At 43.0% G+C, this 18,774-nt stretch overlaps 1 protein-coding gene across 1 annotated transcript; it reads left to right on the plus strand.

The window, feature by feature from the left end:
• The first annotated feature begins 1,661 nt into the window (after window positions 1-1,661).
• Window positions 1,662-9,045, plus strand: DYNLT3 (dynein light chain Tctex-type 3). The gene is made up of 5 exons (XM_084226290.1): window positions 1,662-1,765; window positions 2,777-2,818; window positions 4,629-4,752; window positions 5,680-5,757; window positions 6,833-9,045. Exons 1-5 carry the CDS (start codon window positions 1,736-1,738, stop codon window positions 6,907-6,909), a joined length of 351 nt encoding a protein of 116 aa, XP_084082416.1. The 5' UTR covers window positions 1,662-1,735; the 3' UTR covers window positions 6,910-9,045.
• The last annotated feature ends 9,729 nt before the right edge of the window (window positions 9,046-18,774 follow it).

The following is an 18,774-nucleotide window of genomic DNA, read 5'->3' on the forward strand; positions in this document are numbered from 1 at the left end:
AAAAACACCTCAACAAAAGAAAACCATGGATTTAAGCAAGACAGCGACCTTTTGTTTTATTGAAATATGTCTGGTGCAATAAATCTCTGCAGTTGCTGGGTGGGATCAGCCACATCCCAGGACACAGCTCTTCTTTCTGCAGTTGTGTGCAAAGGTCCACAGCTGTCCTGTGCATTTCTTGTTGTTTTATATTTTCTCTTAGCTGGAAACAAAAGACATGCAAATCTAGCAAATATAACATACAGCTTTGGAGCATATTCAGAGAATGTCCTCTCACCTGTCCACTGACATGAATCCTTTTGAAGATGACTAAGAAGGAAATAAATATTACTTTACTAGCTTAACCAAAATGGGACAGACTGGCTGAAAAATAGTAGGTTAGTGGTGAAAAAGAGAGTACTTCTATGCCTAATATGGGATATGCTCAATTCCCATCATGTCTCAGACCCAAGATTCTTAAGTTCTTGAGAATCTTGGGTCTGAGACATGATGCTCCTGAATCCACTTTTTCTTGCTTAACACATGCACTGTATTTGTCAAAATGGAGGCTGCCTTGCTCTGCAGTTCCAGCCTGAATCCTGCTGGCTGTGGATAAAAATTCCCAGGAGTTATTTCCATATATATTGAGCAATTATTGATGTATTTATATATATATGTGTGTGTGTGTGTGTGTATTGAGTGAAATAAAACTCAGGATCAATTCTCTGTAATGAAGTAGAATTTAAGGAACCAGAACTTAAATTAGCCTTTTTGTAACTTTGGTGGCAACATTATTGGTAACTAATGGTAACTTTGTGCCCGGAAAGTTGACACAAATTCATTCCGAGCAGAGGGAAAGGGGAACACAGAAGGCAGAGGGGTGTGACAGCTCCTCTGGAGTAGCCGCTTCTGGGGGAGTTTTTTGATGTCCAGTAAGGGATTTCCCAAGAGCAGCAACAGAACAGAGGAAAATTCTCGGCTGTTAGGAGGGACTGTGCTCACCCCGTGAGCGGTGGCGGTGCCTGTGCCGGGCTGCCCGGCGGCTGCCCGGCTGTCCCTTGTGCCCGGAGGATGAACCCGGGGAGGAGCACTCGCTCAGAGACAGGCACAGAATCATAAAATGCTTTGGGTTGGAAGGGACATTAAACACCATCTTGTTCCAACCCCCCTGCCACGGGCAGGGACACCTTCCACTAGCCCAGGTTGCTCGGAGCCCCATCCAGCCTGGCCCTCAACAGGGATGGGGCACCCACAGCTTCTCTGGGCAGCCTGTGCCAGAGCCTCACCAGCCGAGCAGGGAAGAATTTTTTTCCTAATATCTAATCTAAACCTGCCCTCTCCGTTTGAAATCATTCCTCCTTGTCCTGTCACCGCATGCTCTGTAAACAGTCTTGCCCCCTCTTTCCTTTAGGCTCCCTGCAGGCACTGGATGGCCGCCGTTGGCTCACCCCAAGCCTTCTCTTGTCCCGGCTGAGCAATCCCAACTCTCTCATCCTTTCCTCCCTTCCTTTGACCAACTTGTTGGCCGCCTCTGGAGTCGCTCCAACACGTTCCTGTCCTTGCTGTGTTGGGGACCTTTCCATTCCTTCCCTTCCCGGCTCGGCAGGGCCGCTCCCGGCCCCGCGCCGCGAGCGAGTCCGGCCCGCGGCGGAGCCCCGCCCGGCTCGGCCCGGCCCGGCCCGCCCGGTGGAGGCGGAGCCGCGCAGGACTCGCCGCTGCCGCCGCTGCCGGAACGGCTGCCGCCCGCGCCGGGGCCATGGAGGAGTTTCACCCCCACAACGATGAGGTAGGGCCGCCGCCTCGCCCGGCGCTGTGCCCGGGGCCCTCCGCCCGCCCGACCCGCCGTGCCTGAGGGGCCGGGGCCGAGCGGCGCTGCCCGGGGCCGCGGGGTGGATGTTCCCACCGGGAAGGAGCCGCGGCGCGGGGCGCTGCCGCTGGGGCTGTCAGACCGCGGCCATTTTTCCAGGGAAAAAACCGATTTCCAGGGGAAAATCCCGGGAAGTGCCGGGCCCGGTCAGCGCCCCGGGCTGGTCCTGCCTATTCGAGCGGAGGAGCCGATCCCTCTCCGGACACCGCTTCAGGGCTCTGGCCACCGGTTTTCATTGAAAAATCAACCAAAACTCCAAGCAACTTAAATATGAATGCCCTGGAGGTTTCTGCCCCTGCCCGAGTGTTGGGGGTTCATGGCTGTGGAGAGGCGGGTGGCACAAGGGAATGTGCCATGGGTCCGTAGTGGGCCAAGCCAAGAGCCCACGAGCAGGAAGGAGTAGAAAACAGCAGCAATTAAAACCTGCAAGCTTTTCCTGCGCTTGGGAAAGGTGCTTGGGTAAGGTAATGACTGTGCAAACCAGTCTTTCACATATTAGGTTTACAAAACAGTGTGTCGCCCTTGGGAAGCAAGATGTAACCCGTGGGTTAGCAAGTTTGTGGCTCCAGTAAAAACAGGGATCAAGACCCAGAGGGAAAAAAAAAGTCATTTAATTTTTCCTGGAGAATATTCCTGTGACAAGCATAGATATGGTGGAATTTAATCTTTACAGAAAACGTAAAGTGAACCTGTTTCAAAGTTCACTGAGGTCTGAGTTTTTGGCCCCCCCTCAAACATCACTAGAAAAGCAATGCTAAATAACAAATGTATGGAGGCGAGGAAAAAAAAGGAAGATTTAAAAATTATACTAACGGACTACAATGCAAATAACCAGACACAAGGCCTAATTGTTATGTGTGGCGTAGAGTAAAACTATAATTTGTTTACTTTTCTGGCAGAAATAATAATAATAATTAATTTCTATTGCAGATGATCTTCAATGCTGATGAGGCCCACAACATAGTTAAGGAGGTAGGTTTTTGTTAGCAGCTGTGTTTTGAAGAAATTCTTTACCATACCTTGCACAGTAGTAAAAGCAGTTATTTTCCTTGACCATCCCAGATAAATATAAACTTACATAGAAATAGTATTTATATAAAGGCAGAGTTTAACTTGGAGCTGCTTTAAGCTTCATCTAATTGATGCCTTCAACTACCTAAAGAGGAGGAGATAGATGAGAGGGGAGCCAGATTTGCCTTACAGTGGAAAGAGTCAGGGTAACAGTCACAAGCTGCAAGGGAAATTCCCTCCAATTTATTTTTTCCCCTTTATCCAGTTGGAGAGAAGCTAATCACTGGAGAGCTTGTAGGGGCAGCTTGCAAAGTCTCCATCCTTAGAGATTTTTAAAACTTGACTGGACAAGGCCTTGGACAATGCTATCAGACTTGGAAGTTAGCCTTGGCATGTGTGGGAGGTTGCACTCTATGAGCTCCTTGTTCTAGCTTTTAAAATACATTTTTTGCAGAGAAAGAATAGGATGAAACTGTGTAGTCTGATAGGGTAAATTAAATACCTAGTAACTAGAAAGTGATTAATGAGAAGCCTGTGGCTCACAGATGCTCTCAGGTTTTGTAGGGAAATTAGCGTTTTGAGATGGGGATTTCTAGAGGGACTCTGCAGGTCCTTTCCCACCTGCACTTTTTGAAGCTGCTCCAGTACACAGCAGCAAGCTCTGGATGTTAGATAAACAATAGTTCAGCCCTTTATGTAACTGCCCCCGCCCTGTAAAGCCAAATACAGTGTGACACAGTCTCCAGACACTGGGAGTAAAGCCAAGTGTTTCTACCTCTGATTGGAAGCTTAACCAGGGCCAAGAAGCTCCAGCACTGGGTACATCTCTGGAAGGACCAAAATCCCTGAGGGGTCTTGTCCCTCTTCTGTCTTCTACTGTGTTTTGCGACTGTTTCCACTGACTCACTCCTTTGGCCAGTTTTTTACAGAGCGTGGTCAGAATTAACTGGGCTTTTCAAAATCTGGGGCACAGGTCTCTTACACAGCCTGTTAGTGGGGGATTAGTGCACGGGATACCTCTTACTGAATCACAGAACACAGTTTTACTTCCCTTACCTTTTCCAGGTGTGTGTTTCTTAAGTGAGTTCCTCAGCTTTAAGAAGTATCCATCAGCACATAAGTTTCCCAAGAGCAGAGAATGCAATTTAAGGGTTACAATTTGAGAGAAGGATTTTTGTTCAATCCTTTCAAGTTTAAGGAAGTGTTTGCCAATCTGTAGCTGTGGGAGAACATCCAATTTTCCAACAGTTCAGCTGTTTCTTGTGCTGCAAGATATGACCCTTGAGTATCTTCCCCGTCTTTTAAGCAGGGATGTGCACTTTACTGTTGTCACTCTGTCTCTGAAGGTTTTGGACTTTTGGTTATATGCTCTGACAGGCTGGCCAGTCCAAGCTGATATTATTGATTTGAGAAGTGCCATCCCCATTACAGCAGCTTCTGAAAGCCAAACTGGAGCTGGCAGTCATTAGGAACAGTGGGATCTTTACTGGCAAAAAGATCCATTCACTTGGTACCTAAAACATATGGCTAAGGCCTTTCCTGCTAGAAATGTTTAGTCATTTTTATACCTGTAATATTGTGGTAAATAGATACTAAAAATAAATTTCCAAGAAGGGTAATTTACTTCCCATTCAGCAGCTGATACCTAATGAGCTTGAGTGATTCGAAGTAACCTAACTGCCAGAAAAATATCCCTCAGGTTATGCAGAACATATTATAATTCTACATTTTGAAGTGTGTTTACAGTAACTATTTTTCCCCTCTGTTCTAGTGCATAGAAAATGTTTTAGGCAAGGCAGATTATAATCACAACAAAGTCAACCAATGGACTGCTGCTATAGTGGAACAGTCATTGACCCATCTGGTGAAACTTGGGAAAACCTATAAGTACATTGGTAAGTACAAACAACTCTACTTGTAGCACTGGCAGTCACAATAAATAATTGCTGAGGTTCAGAGGAATGCTGTAAACAAAACAGAGCAGGTACCTGAACTCTTCTGTTACAGAGATTTTTAGAAATACCTGTGGTAAAGCTGTGGCAGTTTTACCTGGGCTAAGCACGCTGGCAACACTTAACACAGATTACATGTTTGGTCTTTCATGATTGTTAAGCAGCCCCAAGACAATTATATCAACCTTTTAGTATCAGTTCAGGAAAAAATTGCTATCTTTAATAAAATTTTCAATCAGATTAGGCCTCCTCTAGAGACATCTGGAAGACTTTAGTCTGTGTGCAAAGTCATGTCCCATTATATTTATGTGTATACATGTGGAAGGAAAAAGGTAAATAAGAAAATTTAACCCATTTTGGTCCTTTTGTGGAGTGTTAATGTAATAGCAAGTGTTTGCACTCTGTTCTGTTTTCCAAGTGTTGGCCTCAGGTTGTCAGAGGTTTTATGACCATTGCAGGTCAGTCTAGAAAAGCTGCACATTGATGGAGTGTGGTTTCAGAGAGGGGTCAACAAATATTTTTGGGACACAACTTTCATCAAACGTGACTTCTGCTGTACCTGTGAGGACAGCACCTGCAATCCCATTCTGAGAGGCACAAGCCTGTCTAAGTAGTTTAAAAGATAAAACCCATAATCCTATTAGCCAGCGTTTTGTTCAAGCTGTTGTCTTCATGTGAGTAAAAATAATCACGAAATGAGTAACAAGTTCTTGAGGAAAATACTGGGGCCAAAGGGGTTGTCAAAAAAGGTTTTGTCTTAGCTGAATGCCACGTGCCAGCCCTTTGGAAACATAATACAGGTTGCAGTTTGTAAATGATGAATGATTCACTTCTGCTTTAATTCTCTAGTTTTATGGGTGTATCTTGCAGTTACCTGTGCAGTGATGCAGAGGAGTGGAGCTGGTCTTCACACAGCAAGCTCATGCTTCTGGGATACCACAACTGATGGTAAATATCCCCATTCAAACAGAAAATTTGTAACAAGAGAAATGTTACTTCTTGCTCAGTTGTAGTCGTTGGGTTGAATGTTTTTGGGAATGGCAGTGGAAGCAGTAATTTTGAGAATGAGGCACTTGTTTACAATCCCAGCAAAAATGTTATCAGTCAGTGCAGGCATTGAGAGCAGTTGCTTTGTAAATTATGAGGAGCAGGAATAGAAAAGCCTTTCATTCTGAAACAGGGGTCAAAACATTTAATTCTCTCAGCTGAAGTGGCAGGAAATGTTGCTCACAGTAAATACATGTGGATAGCCCTAAACATATCTGCCTGCTGTGAGGGGACAGCTACTTTGGAGGAGAAAAGAACTTAGTAAAAAATAGAAATAGTTATACACATACTCACCATATGTGTTTCAGTGGTGTAACTGTCAACCAGGTTTTGGATGCATTATATTGCTTCAAAATTAGTTCTAAATAAATTTTTTCACAGGTTGAGACTATCACAGGGAAACAATATTAAAATAATTTGTTGTCTGTCACAGATCCAGAAAGGTCTTTTTAGAGGACTGAGCCAAGGTTTAAATTTAAAAATCAGAGAGGGCCTCAAAAAGTCAACCAAGTTTAAAAAATCAATCATAATATAAAGTTAAGTAAACACAGTTTAGTCTTCATATTTCTTTTGCTTGTAAGGCATGGATACAACAGAAGAGGAAGAAAGCAGAAAGTAAATACACTGGAATATATTTGATCCAGTTCCTTTTCTGATTTCTTGTCTGATTGTCATGCCAGTTTCAGTATGGGGATTTCAAGGATTTTTGCAAGTCCAACTTTTAAAGATACTGGAATAGTGTTTTCCTGTTAACTTTCTTAAGCTCACAAGTCTCATATTAGGTAGCAAACAATGTATAAGTTAATAAAAAGGTTTTGAGGATTTTGGTTTTTTTATAGTCTAGCTGACATACTACTATTTCCCTTAAATTGCAACTTAAATAATTCATACTAATCTGGCATCATTTACACTTCAATAAAGTGACTGTAGTAAAGACAATGGAATTCTATTTTAATTTTGCAATAATCTCTTCCAGGAACCTGCACAGTGAGATGGGAAAACCGAACCATGAACTGCATTGTCAATGTGTTTGCTGTTGCTATTATCCTGTAGCTGACTGGGAGAGAGATAGAAGCAACACCGAAGCCTTTAAAAAATAAATCATCCTAACTCATGGCTAAATATTTCAAACTATTATTTGTTTCTGTATGAGCAGCATACAGAAGTTCTCTACAGAGAGCATACAGTCTAAGCCAGTTCTCATAGATTAGTTATCTGAAAGCTAGCAAAAAAATTTAATATATATATAATATCTATCTATCTGAAAAGAAAATTTTAGTAATTTAAATATTTAGAAGTATGCTAATGAGAAGTTGCCTCAAAGATCAGTAGAATTTATGTCAAAGCTAATATCAAAGTTATTTTATTCCAGAGGAACAAAATGCATCAAAGGAAATGTCAAAGGGCAAGCAAGACCTCTCAGGATTATGGTGCCTTTAGGAAAAAATTATGAAACAATTCAGAGTGGATATTCTGTAAACAATACTGGTTCTCCATGCTTGGTTAAACAAAGCAAACTCTCCTTTGGAATGCAGGTGCTTGTGAAATTGCATGAGCATCACTTTTCTGTCAAGCATGAACGTTTACATGGACACTAAATCCAGGTAAGCTTTCCCCCTGGAGGCAGAGGAGGACTTTGCTGGGACAGAGGTGAAATATACCCAGTCTTAGCAGAATTCTAATTTGTCTTCAAATGAAGAGCATAATATTTTTTAGCAATTCAGGGAAACATGCTGGGGATCTGACACCAGCCCTTAATTCATCATTTATAAATCTGAAAACATTCTGAAGGTACTTAAATTTGATCTTATTCCATGATTACAGAATTTGTGACAAGCACTTTATTGATTCCTCATGCAGTAGCCAGGAGCCAGGGCACTATTACTGCACCCATACTCCAGGTAGGATTAAAGTGATCAGTGGGAAGGCACAGACATTTCTAGAGGCTCTTGTCAGCTTTGAAAGCATTTATCAAAGTAACATATCTATTCTTTATAGGAGTTCTCCTACATTCTCTAAGTCTTTAATTGGATCTTAGTCCTGTGAGATAAAACAGTTAAGTTTTCAGCACTAAGAATTCCCCTCCTTTAAAGATTTATGCAAGTTCTTAACTTTGCTCATCTGATGAGTCTTAACTTGAAATATTCCATATGGAAGAAAAGCATTTGCACACCTGCAAGTATTTGCTGGATTGGGGCCTACATTTTTGTTGATAAATGCACAAATTATATGATAAAGAGATGTATCAATACCAAAAATGCCTAAATGATTGCTGCCACTAAGTGGCAGCTGCATTAAGTTGTTTTCTCAGATGCTGCTTAAGGACAGAATTTTTTGTTTATACTGTATGTCTTTGAAAGAGACTGGTAACAGCCTAACAGTATTGTAGGGCTGTTTTGAATTTTAAGAAATGAATATTAAAGCACTATCATGCAGTTTTGTTTGGTTTGGGTTGTTTTTCAGATAACTATTTGGGTATGAGACAAGAGTCCTGTGCAAAGAGCAAGCTAAAGAATATTTTACTGCTTAAATTGTGTCTATGTGTAGCTGGTGTGACACTACAGAAGGAGCCCTGTGTATGTGCAGTTTACAATAATGTTCAAAGTATCTTGCTTTGCAGACAATTAAAATTCTGCTTTTACCGAAGTGCAAGTAAAATTAATACTGTAATGCTGCATTTGCCAAAGGCAAGTGTTGTGTGAAAATGTGTGTGTATGTTGTACTGACCTTCAAATGTAGATTAATAATTAAGCATTATTTGGGTTAGGATAGAAATTTCTGAATTAAGTTCCAGCATCCAAGAGCCAAATTGTGGAACTGACAAAAATACATTCATTTCACTCATATTTGGGATTGTGCAATGTGAAAAAACGTGGGGCAGCAACTAGAGAAAGGTTTGGTATTGTCAGTATGGTTCAAGAAGTGGGTGAGTAAAAACAGCAGTGGCTGTTGTGCCCCTGTCAAGGGTATTGAGGTGCAATGATCAGAAGAAATAATCCACATAGCTACTTGTAATCTCATTTGGTATTTTTGCTTTACTTGAAAACCAGATGCACTGAGTAGGACTATCAGCTTAATGAGGCTTGGTGAAGGTCCTCCTGCAGAAGAACCCTACGAAATACTGCTTAATTATATGACTGTTTAATTTTTCTTTCTACCAAAAAAAAATAAAGTTTTGCCTTAGTTGTATTTTTGCTTTGTGTTCTTTATCAATATAAAAAGTAACTGAGAAAAAAATTCCTCTTATTTCCTTTCACTTGTTTACAATAGTGAGAACTTGGGAAATACATTGAAGATGCCTTTTAGAGACAAAACTTTGTAGAAATCCTGTTCCAGGCTTGAAAGTTTCTTACACCTCTATTTCTCACACCTTTACCCTATTGTGAACCTTCATGGTACAAGTTAAAGCTTTTTTACTACGGAAAGATTATTATGAAACTCTGGGAAAAGTATTTTCATTCTGCATCATGTCCTAGTAAACTTAGCTTGTTTTCCGTTTTTCTTTTCCCCATCCTCTGTAGGTACACAGAGCTACTTTTAACTCTCCTAACAAATGCTGAACATTATCTGCTTTTCCAAGTAGTTTCAAGGATAAATCTATGAATTGCAGACCATGAAAGGCCACAACATTTCACTGGTATTTTCTATCAATACATATTTTCTTTGTTGTGGCAATCAGGGGTTTGAGTTATGGTTAACAATGGGGAATTTATTACCAGGACAGAAAGGTTTGTGTTAAGGTACAGCCCATGTAGAGGGCACTGTGTGTCCCCATGTATGATTTCATGATGAAAGACACCTGCTGTTCTTCCCACAAAGGTTTTGGTAATGTAAACAGAGAAGTGTGAAAATGGAAGTAGGGGAGCAGCTTTGTTACTTTCCTTATTGTCTGCTGGATGTCTGCCAGTCACTCGTTACCTTTCTGATGGCTGTGATCCCATTACACTCTATCTGTGCTACCAGTGCAAAGTCTGGTGTCTTCAGCTCAGATTCATGCAATCTAAGGCACTCACAGGAACCACTGAAATCCCAGCTTGCAGCTAAGCCACGTGGAGCTGGATGTGAATGTCAGCACACTGATATTTTAAATATAGCAAAAGAGAAACTGTTAGCTCCTGGTAGCCTGCATGCATCAGAGCAGTGGCTGCCATACAGAGACAGACAGGGTTTGCTCTGTTACAGAGAGTGGCTCCTGTAATGAGCAATTCTTACCTGATTATTGGGATGTGCCTTGCTGCCTCCTGTGCAGTCTGACCAGGTCATTTTGTTCCCATTTCATTTAGAGAGGGAGTTTTTAGCACAATCATGGTGCTGATAAATGCACAGAGCCAGCTGACACCCCCATCAGAATATCCCGAGTCAGGAAGTTCTGCCTGTGTGCTGCTGGATCTTCCCACCTCAAAGCCAGCACCAGTTGGTCTCTCAGGGAGTATCAGCTCAGAGATGATATCCTGCAAATGCAGCAATAAACCCAGCTGTACCATGGCTCCAAAGCCATGCAGTCACATTTATACTGTGCTGCCTGTGAGCTGCTCTGCCTGCTGGGTCCCTGCCAGGTAAGGGATCTGTGGGCATTGGTTGTGTATGGAATGGTTTCTCTCCCCCCTTCCTCGAAGAAAGCCGCAGCCAAACACCACATGACCACTGATGTCACTGCCATATTTTCTGGAAAAATCCCTTCACCAGGATTTCTTCTCCTGGGAAGCTGAGAAGCCTCAGATAAAAAGGAAAACAATCTTATCTCGTTTGCTTCTCCAATGTTTTGCTGTTTTGGAATGTGGTTGGAGATTGTTTATCCAACATGTGAATTGTTCTTACTTAATGACCAATCCTGGTCCAGTTGTGTTGGGACTCTGAAGCAGTCATGAGTTTTTCATTAGTATCTTGTTAAGCCTTCTGTAAGTTTCCTTTCTCTATTCTTTAGTATAGTTTTAGTATAGCATTCTTTAATACAATATAATACAATACCATAAAATAATAAATTAGCCTTCTAAGAACATGGAGTCAGATTCATTCCTTCCTTCTCCGTCTGGGGACCCTGAAAATACCACACACTGAGGGTGATTTTTCTATTTTGATGAATCTAAATCATCATTGAGTAACTGGGGGTTTTAGCTCCCATGTTCCACCAAGGATCTGTTTTCAGACTCAGGAAGCATATGTAGCAGGCAGCAGCTGTGTTTGTTACATAAAAGTTTTCTAAAAAGAAACAGGGTCTTGCTGGAATGACAGCTGCAAACACCACTAAAACTACCATCCGATGTCTGATCTAAAATGACTTGAAAAGGGGAATAAGAGTCACAGAAACACCTCCCTGGTCATTATGGTTTGTGTTTGCGCTTAGCCTCATGCAAAGGAGCTACTGGGGTTACAGAGCACAAGTTCTTGAAGCAGAAGAGATGGAAAGGCAAGTTTTGTAGTGACACTGACATCTTGAAATGCTACAGTTTTACTATAGGTACAGTTTTACAGTTTTACCAATATGTAAATTACTATTAGAGTTTGTAATCTATGCTTATGAGGCTTCACAGCATAGACAGAGTTCAGAATCAAAGCCATCAAAATGCCCCATGCAGAGAGGATGGTGGTGAGATGGACTGAACTGGCTCAGCTGCAACACATTCAAATTGCTTTCTAGTCAGCAGGTTCTCTTCCTCACAGGCCTAGGCTGGATGTAAATTAGAACAATTTCTGAACAGCACCTCCTGGAGTATGAAACATTATCATCCTAACTGCAAAACATCCACACATGGAATCACCTTAGGAAGAAATCAAACATCCCCTTCTCTATGATTTTGTAGAGTTTACTGCAATTGTTGAGGCATCTGTTATTCAGTGTTTATTCACAACCAGCTGGGTAAAATTAGAGGTTGGGGGAAGAGGATGAATAAAATTAGGTCCTTATTTGACAAAAAAGTAGCTATGGAACTTTCATACGCACACATATATATATTTCTAAATGTGTTCATTCCTTTTTTATTTATCCATATTTCTAACAATTTTGAGTCTAATTTTTTTTTAATTTAAAATTTCGTCTCTTGTTGCTTATTTCCACTTCACTAATGTCTATGTGTCAAGACAAGGACTTCAACAGTGCTCCTACAAACGAATATCCAAAGAGAGATAATACAATTCAGCATTTAGATATTAGCCAGCAGAAGTGAGAGGGGGAGGTAACAGCAAGTTTGTGGCTGTTTTTACTGGTGCTCATAGCACTCTGCTCCAAGCAGTCATGACTTTATCCAACCTCTGTCAGTAACTCTGGGGTTTTTTTTTTTTTCCTCTGTGTGGGCTTCTACAGCAGCTGTTGAAAGTAGTCTGGCCAAATCTCACAAGAATCTACTGAAGGGTTTCAAGTGAGGTCATTTGTTAGTCTGAAATATATTCATGACTATGTAAGAACCTCACAGATGAATGCTGTAATAGCTGTAAAGTGTCCATGCCTGAGTTAAATGTTTCAGGAAATTAAACAGTAGGCACAGTAGTAGCTGGGTGGTCTGGTGATGTGAGCAAATTATAGTTCCCTATTTCATGGCACTCATTACAGGTCCTCTGAGTAGTAGTTGAAATTAATTTTTTGTAGGGAAAAACTTTGCAAAAGCTGGCTTTAGAAAGGAAAGAATTGAGAAGATTTAATTTTAAGTTTATGTCTGGATCAGCTGAGGCTTAGGGATCAGAGCTGAGATCTTCCAAGCTCATCTCTTTGTAGCATTGCTTTGATATCATAAGCAACTTACACAGCTGCCTTTGGGGTGTGTGTGTGTCTGTGTGAAGTTTAGGCTTTGTTTGAATAGCAAGTGGAAAATGCATGCTTTTCTGTTTGCTCTCCAAGGGCTGCTCCACATGAAGCAAGCCCAGACCTCTCTGAACAGGCAGTCCTGCTGCTGCTGGTTCCAGGACAGCTGCAGCAGTGAGCAGTGGGCTGGGGTGGCTGGTGGTGGGTGAGCCAAGGGTGAAAATGCCCTGCCTGCAGGCTTAGAAGTCGTAGTTATGGCACATAACAGAAATTTGTTACACAATAGCCAGGGGCAATTATGGTTGTGCCATTCTTCTTTGAAACCCTTATTTTCTTAGAAACTGTCACAGCCTCCAGGAAACACTAGGCTGCCAACTGCCTGTCTTTGCTGGCTGGCAGGTATCCCACAGATGCTCCTCTTTTTCCCCACTGGCAATTCCAGAGTCAGGGCATAGCTGTGAGCTGGCTGTGACAGTCACCCACCCATCTTCTGACTTGGGCTGGTTTGGCATTACCTGTTGGGCTCAGTTGAAGGAAATCTTTGTACTCATGCTTAACATACTTTTAATATCAGCGTTGCAACTACTTAAAATGCCTTCCCTTGAGAAGAGACACAGGACTGACATGGGTTAGATCACAAGAATGAGATCTACTGATACTGAACAGATGTCAGTGTATTAAATATAAAGTCGGTGTTACATCTTGCCAGCCTCCTCCATTCATCCACTGCAGCTGGTCAAGAGGCTGTGCAATCTCCTAATTACTTTCTCTTTTATAAGCAAACTTGAAACTGAGGAAAGCAAAGCAGAGAGGCAGTAAGAAGGGGCAAGAAAAACACCAACAGCTGAAACAGAAACTGAAGAAAGAATTGAGCTTCCAATTTACTTCTTATTTTCCACACTCCAACCATAGAGCCAACCCTGACATACATCTGAATTTACAAAACCTGGTCTCTATCCCTCCCTTTTCCAGTAATCTGTTCATTCCCTCAGCTCCTGTCTCATTTCTTTAGGAAAACAGATTAAACAAATAAGCCTAATTTGGAAATCAACCTTGGGTCTTGCTCAAACTGTAGCCACTGCAATGTGTGTGTTTCTGGCTCTCCAGAACAGTAGTAGCAGTAGCAGTAGTATTGTTATTCTCACAGTATTATTACTGCATCATCCAGAAGCACCAGGTTTGAAACAATGCCCAGCTTTGCTGGATGTTATTCAAACATTAAAGAAAATCCCAACTACAGTCTCAAAGCCATTCAGCTTGACTGTGGAGAGGGAACTGCAATGGATGGACACAAGAAGTCCTAGGAACACAAAGTAATATCAGGTACTCCAAATCCAGCAGTCCTAGAATGGAATTTGTGCCCAACAGGTGTCTCAGGATGAGGACAGAGATGAAGCCTCTGAGGAAGGTCATTGCTGAACATGTGAATTGTTTTTACTTAATGACCAGTCATGGTCCAGTCGTGTTGGGACACCGAAGCAGTCATGAGATTTTCATTAGTATCTTGGTGCTGGCTGTTGGGAGGAAAATAATGGAGGGGTAGGGACTTTCCTACTTAGAAACTTTACTCACAGCACTGAGTCACATTGAGCTAGAAGTCAGAGAGAAGAAAGTTGAAAGATGAAAATGAAAAGTTGAAATGATGAAAATGAAAAGTTGAAATGATGAAAATGAAAATAACAACATTATAAAATATTTTTTCAGGTATGGATGGAAGAGAAGAAAGTTTGATAATTGTATTAGCAAGAAATTGTTTCTATTAGCTTTTTAAAAGATGAGAGCATTCTTGAGTTGGGTGGAGAACAAAACAATGAGGTGAAAGGTTCCCTTTGTTGCATGTGTGACATTTACAAGGTGTGCAAAGTCCTGGGCAACCTTTCCCATGCACACTTTCCTCAGCAGCAGTGAATACTTGGCATGTAAGGCAGCTCTTTGCCAGCTCGCCCTGCCAGTATTTTCTCTGCTGATACTGTTCCTTATGCAATTGCAAAATGCAAAAACTGTCCCCATTACCTGGCAATGAACAGTGTTTTCATTCTTTGGTAGGGGAAGAGCCAGTAGCTTGAAAGAAATAAAAGGGCTGTGGGCACTACCTAAATAAGGAGGGAACATCTGTTACTTCTAAAGGGGAAGTGGCATCTTAATGGGTTACAGCTTAGTCTTTGTAAATGGCTTGAAAGTGACATGAAGGCTTTCATAATTTTCTTGGGTTTGGGGCTGGTTTCTGTTGCTTACATAAATGCAAGTGTGTCTGGTAAATTTTCCTAGTAGTCAGTTGCCTGTATCTATCACCCTCTGACTCATCTGAGAAATGCAGATTTTTCATGCAGTGTGAACAGTTGGGGGATGCTGGTTTTTCCACCCAGTCTCAGAAGCTCAGACTCATACAGTGTCTGACATCATGTCAGCCACAGCCTGGGCTGCATCAACAGCACCATGGGCAGCAGGTGAGGGAAGGGATTCTGCTCCTCTGCTCTGCAGTGCTGAGACCCCATCTGCAGTGCTGAGTCCAGCACTGGGGGTTCCAGCATAGGAAGGACATCACAGAATTCACAGAATTCACAGAATCACTGGGTTGGAAGAGACCTTCAAGATCATCAAGTCCAACCCAGCCCTAACATCTCAACTAAACCCTGGCACACAGTGCCACACCAATCTTTATTTAAACACATCTAGGGACGGTGACCCCACCACCTCCCCAGGCAGACAATTCCAGAACTTTATCACTCTTTCTGTAAAAAAACCTTTTCCTGATATCCAACCTGTATTTCCCTTGGCACAGCTTGAGACTGTGTCCTCTGGTTCTGTCAGTGCTGCTGGAGAAAGAGCCCAGCCCCAGGTGACTGCAGCCACCGTTCAGGGAGCTGTAGAGAGTGATAAGGTCACCCCTGAGTCTCCTTTACTCCAGGCTGAGCACCCCCAGCTCCCTCAGAGGTTCCTCACAGGGTTTGTGTTCCCAGCCCCTCTCCAGCCTCGCTGCCTCCTCTGGATGTGCTCCAGTGTCCCGAGGTCCTTCCCAACCCGAGGGGCCAGAGCTGGGCACAGCACTCAGGGTGTGCCCTGAGCAGTGCCCAGGGCAGGGGAAGGGTGACCTCCCTGCTCCTGCTGGCCACACTGTTCCTGACACAGGCCAGGAGCCCTTGGCCTTCTTGGCCACCAGGGCACACACACTGACCTTGGAGAGAGCCCAGAGGAGGCCACTAGGATGATCCAGGGGAATGGAGCAGCTCTGCTGTGAGGAAAGGCTGAGAGAACTGGGATTGTGCAGCCTGGAGAGGAGAAGGATTTGGGGTGACCTAATTGTGGCCCTCCAGTATCTGTAGGGAGCTGACAAGAAAGATGGAGCAAGACTCTTCCCAAGAGCTGGAGCGACAGGACAAGGGGAATGGGTTCAAACTGACAGACAGGTTTAGATTAGCTATAAAGGAGAAACTCTTTACAGTGAGGGTGGTAAGATACTGGGACAAGTTGTCAGAGAAGCTGTGGCTGCCCCATCCCTGGAAGTGTTCAAGGTAAGGCTGGACTGGACTCTGAGCAACCTGGTCCAGTGAAAATTGTCCCTGACCATGACAGGAGGGTTGGAGTGAGATGATCTTCAAGGTCCTCTTCCAACCCAAACCATTCTGTAATCCTCGCACTTCAAGATCTTTCCCCAGATGTTTCTACAAAGAAACTAATCTACTAATCTGTCACTGCTGCCTGTACCCTGCTCACTCACAGTTCAGCACCCCATCCCCACGGGAGGTTTTTGAGCATTAAGCACTTATAGGGGGCAGCAGTGCATAAAGGGCTTTAATAGGATATTGTCTTTTTGCAGGCTACAAACAAGGAACAGTGGGAAATGCTGTAAATACACGGCTCTATTTGCTTTGTGCTGCAATGCTCAGGCCAACACCCACATCACTGTGGTTACCCAGGAGGAGACCTTGGGGGGTTCAGAGTGTTTGCTTGGGCAAAAGCTGCTGGAATGCCCCAGGCAGTGGTGGGAGGCTGCACAACAAACCTGCAGTCCCCAGACAGTCAGTTCATTCCATGTGATGGCTTTTACAGTGGTACCAGCTGATCATCCAACAGATTCATGCAAATACAGGCAATGGGACATTCATTAAATTACCAACAACAATGACTACCTTGATGCAAGGTTCCTGGCTAAGTTTGCAACACAGACCCAGCTGCCTGCCTCAGAGGATGTGAAATGGCAGGGAAGTGGCTCCTTTCCAGGTGCAGCAACAACTGTAGCAGAGACTGTAACCTTCAGAGGCTTCCTATAAAGTGAATACAAGCTAATACTGGGACACTGAGCATCAACTCTGTAAGCAGAATTTCACTGCAGCTCATGTTGCTGTCCTGTACAAGCTGATTTTGTCATAATTTCTTCTGGCCTGTTGCCATAGGTCTTTGCTACAAAGTCCTTAATTTATCATGTGAGATGAACAAGAGTGGTGGACAGTGATCCACTTATTAACTTAACCATTTGCAGTCCTGTTAGAGTGAGAGTATTTTATGAATTGCTAACAGATGTTGAGAGAACTTTCATCATTTTGAGTCAGAAGATGGCTGCTCACAACCTACACGGTTCTTTTTCTGTCTCCTCAGGGGAATTTACTTTAGAAACTGTTTCTCACAGTTGGTTTGCAGTCTTTGCTGATTATTTCCTTTCTGCTCTCTGAGCAAGGGTAAGGTTTTAGAGGGCTTGAGTGAATTCACCACCTGAAGAGAGGCTTGAGCTAGCACTGGTTTTCTCAAATGAAAGGGAAGTATGAGAAAAAAGCAGAGAGGGTGAAAAAACCTCAGCAGCAATTGCCTTCATTAACTGTTCATGGGAACTGGTACAGCCTTGGGCTGTCCTGCAGGGATATTCACTTATGCCCTGGCTCCAGGGCATTGCAGGGTAGAAAACCCTTTGGTCTATAGAGGAAAAGAGCCTGTGATATGAAATGGGACAATTTCTGTGCCAAAATGCCCTGCTAGTTACACTGGTACTGCCAGCTACATTTTGGTCTGTTAACTGCAAGGAGATTACAGCAGTTGCCTTGTTCCAGTTCTTCCCTATGCCATTTCTGCACCCAGGAAAATTCCACCTGAATTTTATGAGTGTTCTCCATCATTCAGAGAGAATCTTACAGAGTCACAGTGCAGATCCCAGACCTTTGCAGGGTCCAGTCTAACTCACAGCAGTGTAAAAAGACAAAACCCACACAGGAAGTATCTACACTTCAAAGATGGCTTGGCCAAACATGTCTCTGCAACTTGTTTGTTCTGAAGGTCAGAAAACCTAGGCTGAATGGTATTTGCATTTTTTCTGGCCCTAAACCCTGCTGACCTACAAGTATAAAACAAAATCAACAAAAGAGTTACTTGCAGGACATTTTGCTTTATAGATTGCTTCAAGAATAAGAAAACATTTCTTCCAAGGCAGACAGATGGTCTGATTCTCCCTTCACTGTCCTTCCTTCCTCTATCCCTTCCTCCAGCTAATTATTTGCAAGGTGACTCAGTATTTTGGGGGGCAGTGAAGTGGGTTTTTTGGCCATGTCCCTCATTTCTGAACAATGAAAATTAAGTATAGGTCAATTGCAAGCCTTTTTTTGCAGGATAAATGTGCAAAAATTGACTCGCACATGCCAAAAAATCTAGAATAGAGCGGCTCATAAATGTCTTCATTTTAGAATTTAGCATTAAAATCATTAAGCAGAAGGAGAAAATACTATTGGAGAGGTCCAAAACAGTCTGATTTGTCAATCCAGAGGTGGCTCCTGGTCTGTTTGTAGTGATGGGGGCGTTACAGCAGAACCGTGTTTTGTGAGATGAGCGCTGCAGTGGTTGGAGCTGGGGTGAAGCCCTCATGCCTCTCCCTGAGCTTGCATTAGGCACAAGCACTTAAAAAACTGGCAAAAACATCATGGGAGCTGGAAATTGAGAGGAAATTTTCAGAGACTGGGAGAAGGAAGGAATGGGAAGTGAAGCTGGAGCAGCAGCAATAGGTAGAAGAAATGGACAGAGAGAAATCAGTGGTGGTTGTCTGGGCAGAAAGTTTGCCAGGCAGAAGAGTACCAGAGGAGAGGAGGGAATGGGGTCTGCAGACGTGCAGAGTGGGACTGGAAAGCATTTGTAATCTTTCACTGAATCTTTCAACAATTTTCCACTCCACTGCGATTAGTTCTGCTGTTAGTCTGGGCTGG

Source organism: Fringilla coelebs, assembly GCF_963513975.1.
Source record: "Fringilla coelebs genome assembly, chromosome: 2".
Taxonomy (NCBI): domain Eukaryota; kingdom Metazoa; phylum Chordata; class Aves; order Passeriformes; family Fringillidae; genus Fringilla; species Fringilla coelebs.

Coding starts and splice junctions, on each gene's coding strand:
- DYNLT3 (XM_084226290.1), top strand. CDS start 1,736: ATGGAGGAGTTTCACCCCCACAACGATGAG. Junction 1,766..2,776: donor TTCACCCCCACAACGATGAG/GTAGGGCCGCCG, acceptor TTTCTATTGCAG/ATGATCTTCAATGCTGATGA. Junction 4,753..5,679: donor GAAAACCTATAAGTACATTG/GTAAGTACAAAC, acceptor TGTATCTTGCAG/TTACCTGTGCAGTGATGCAG.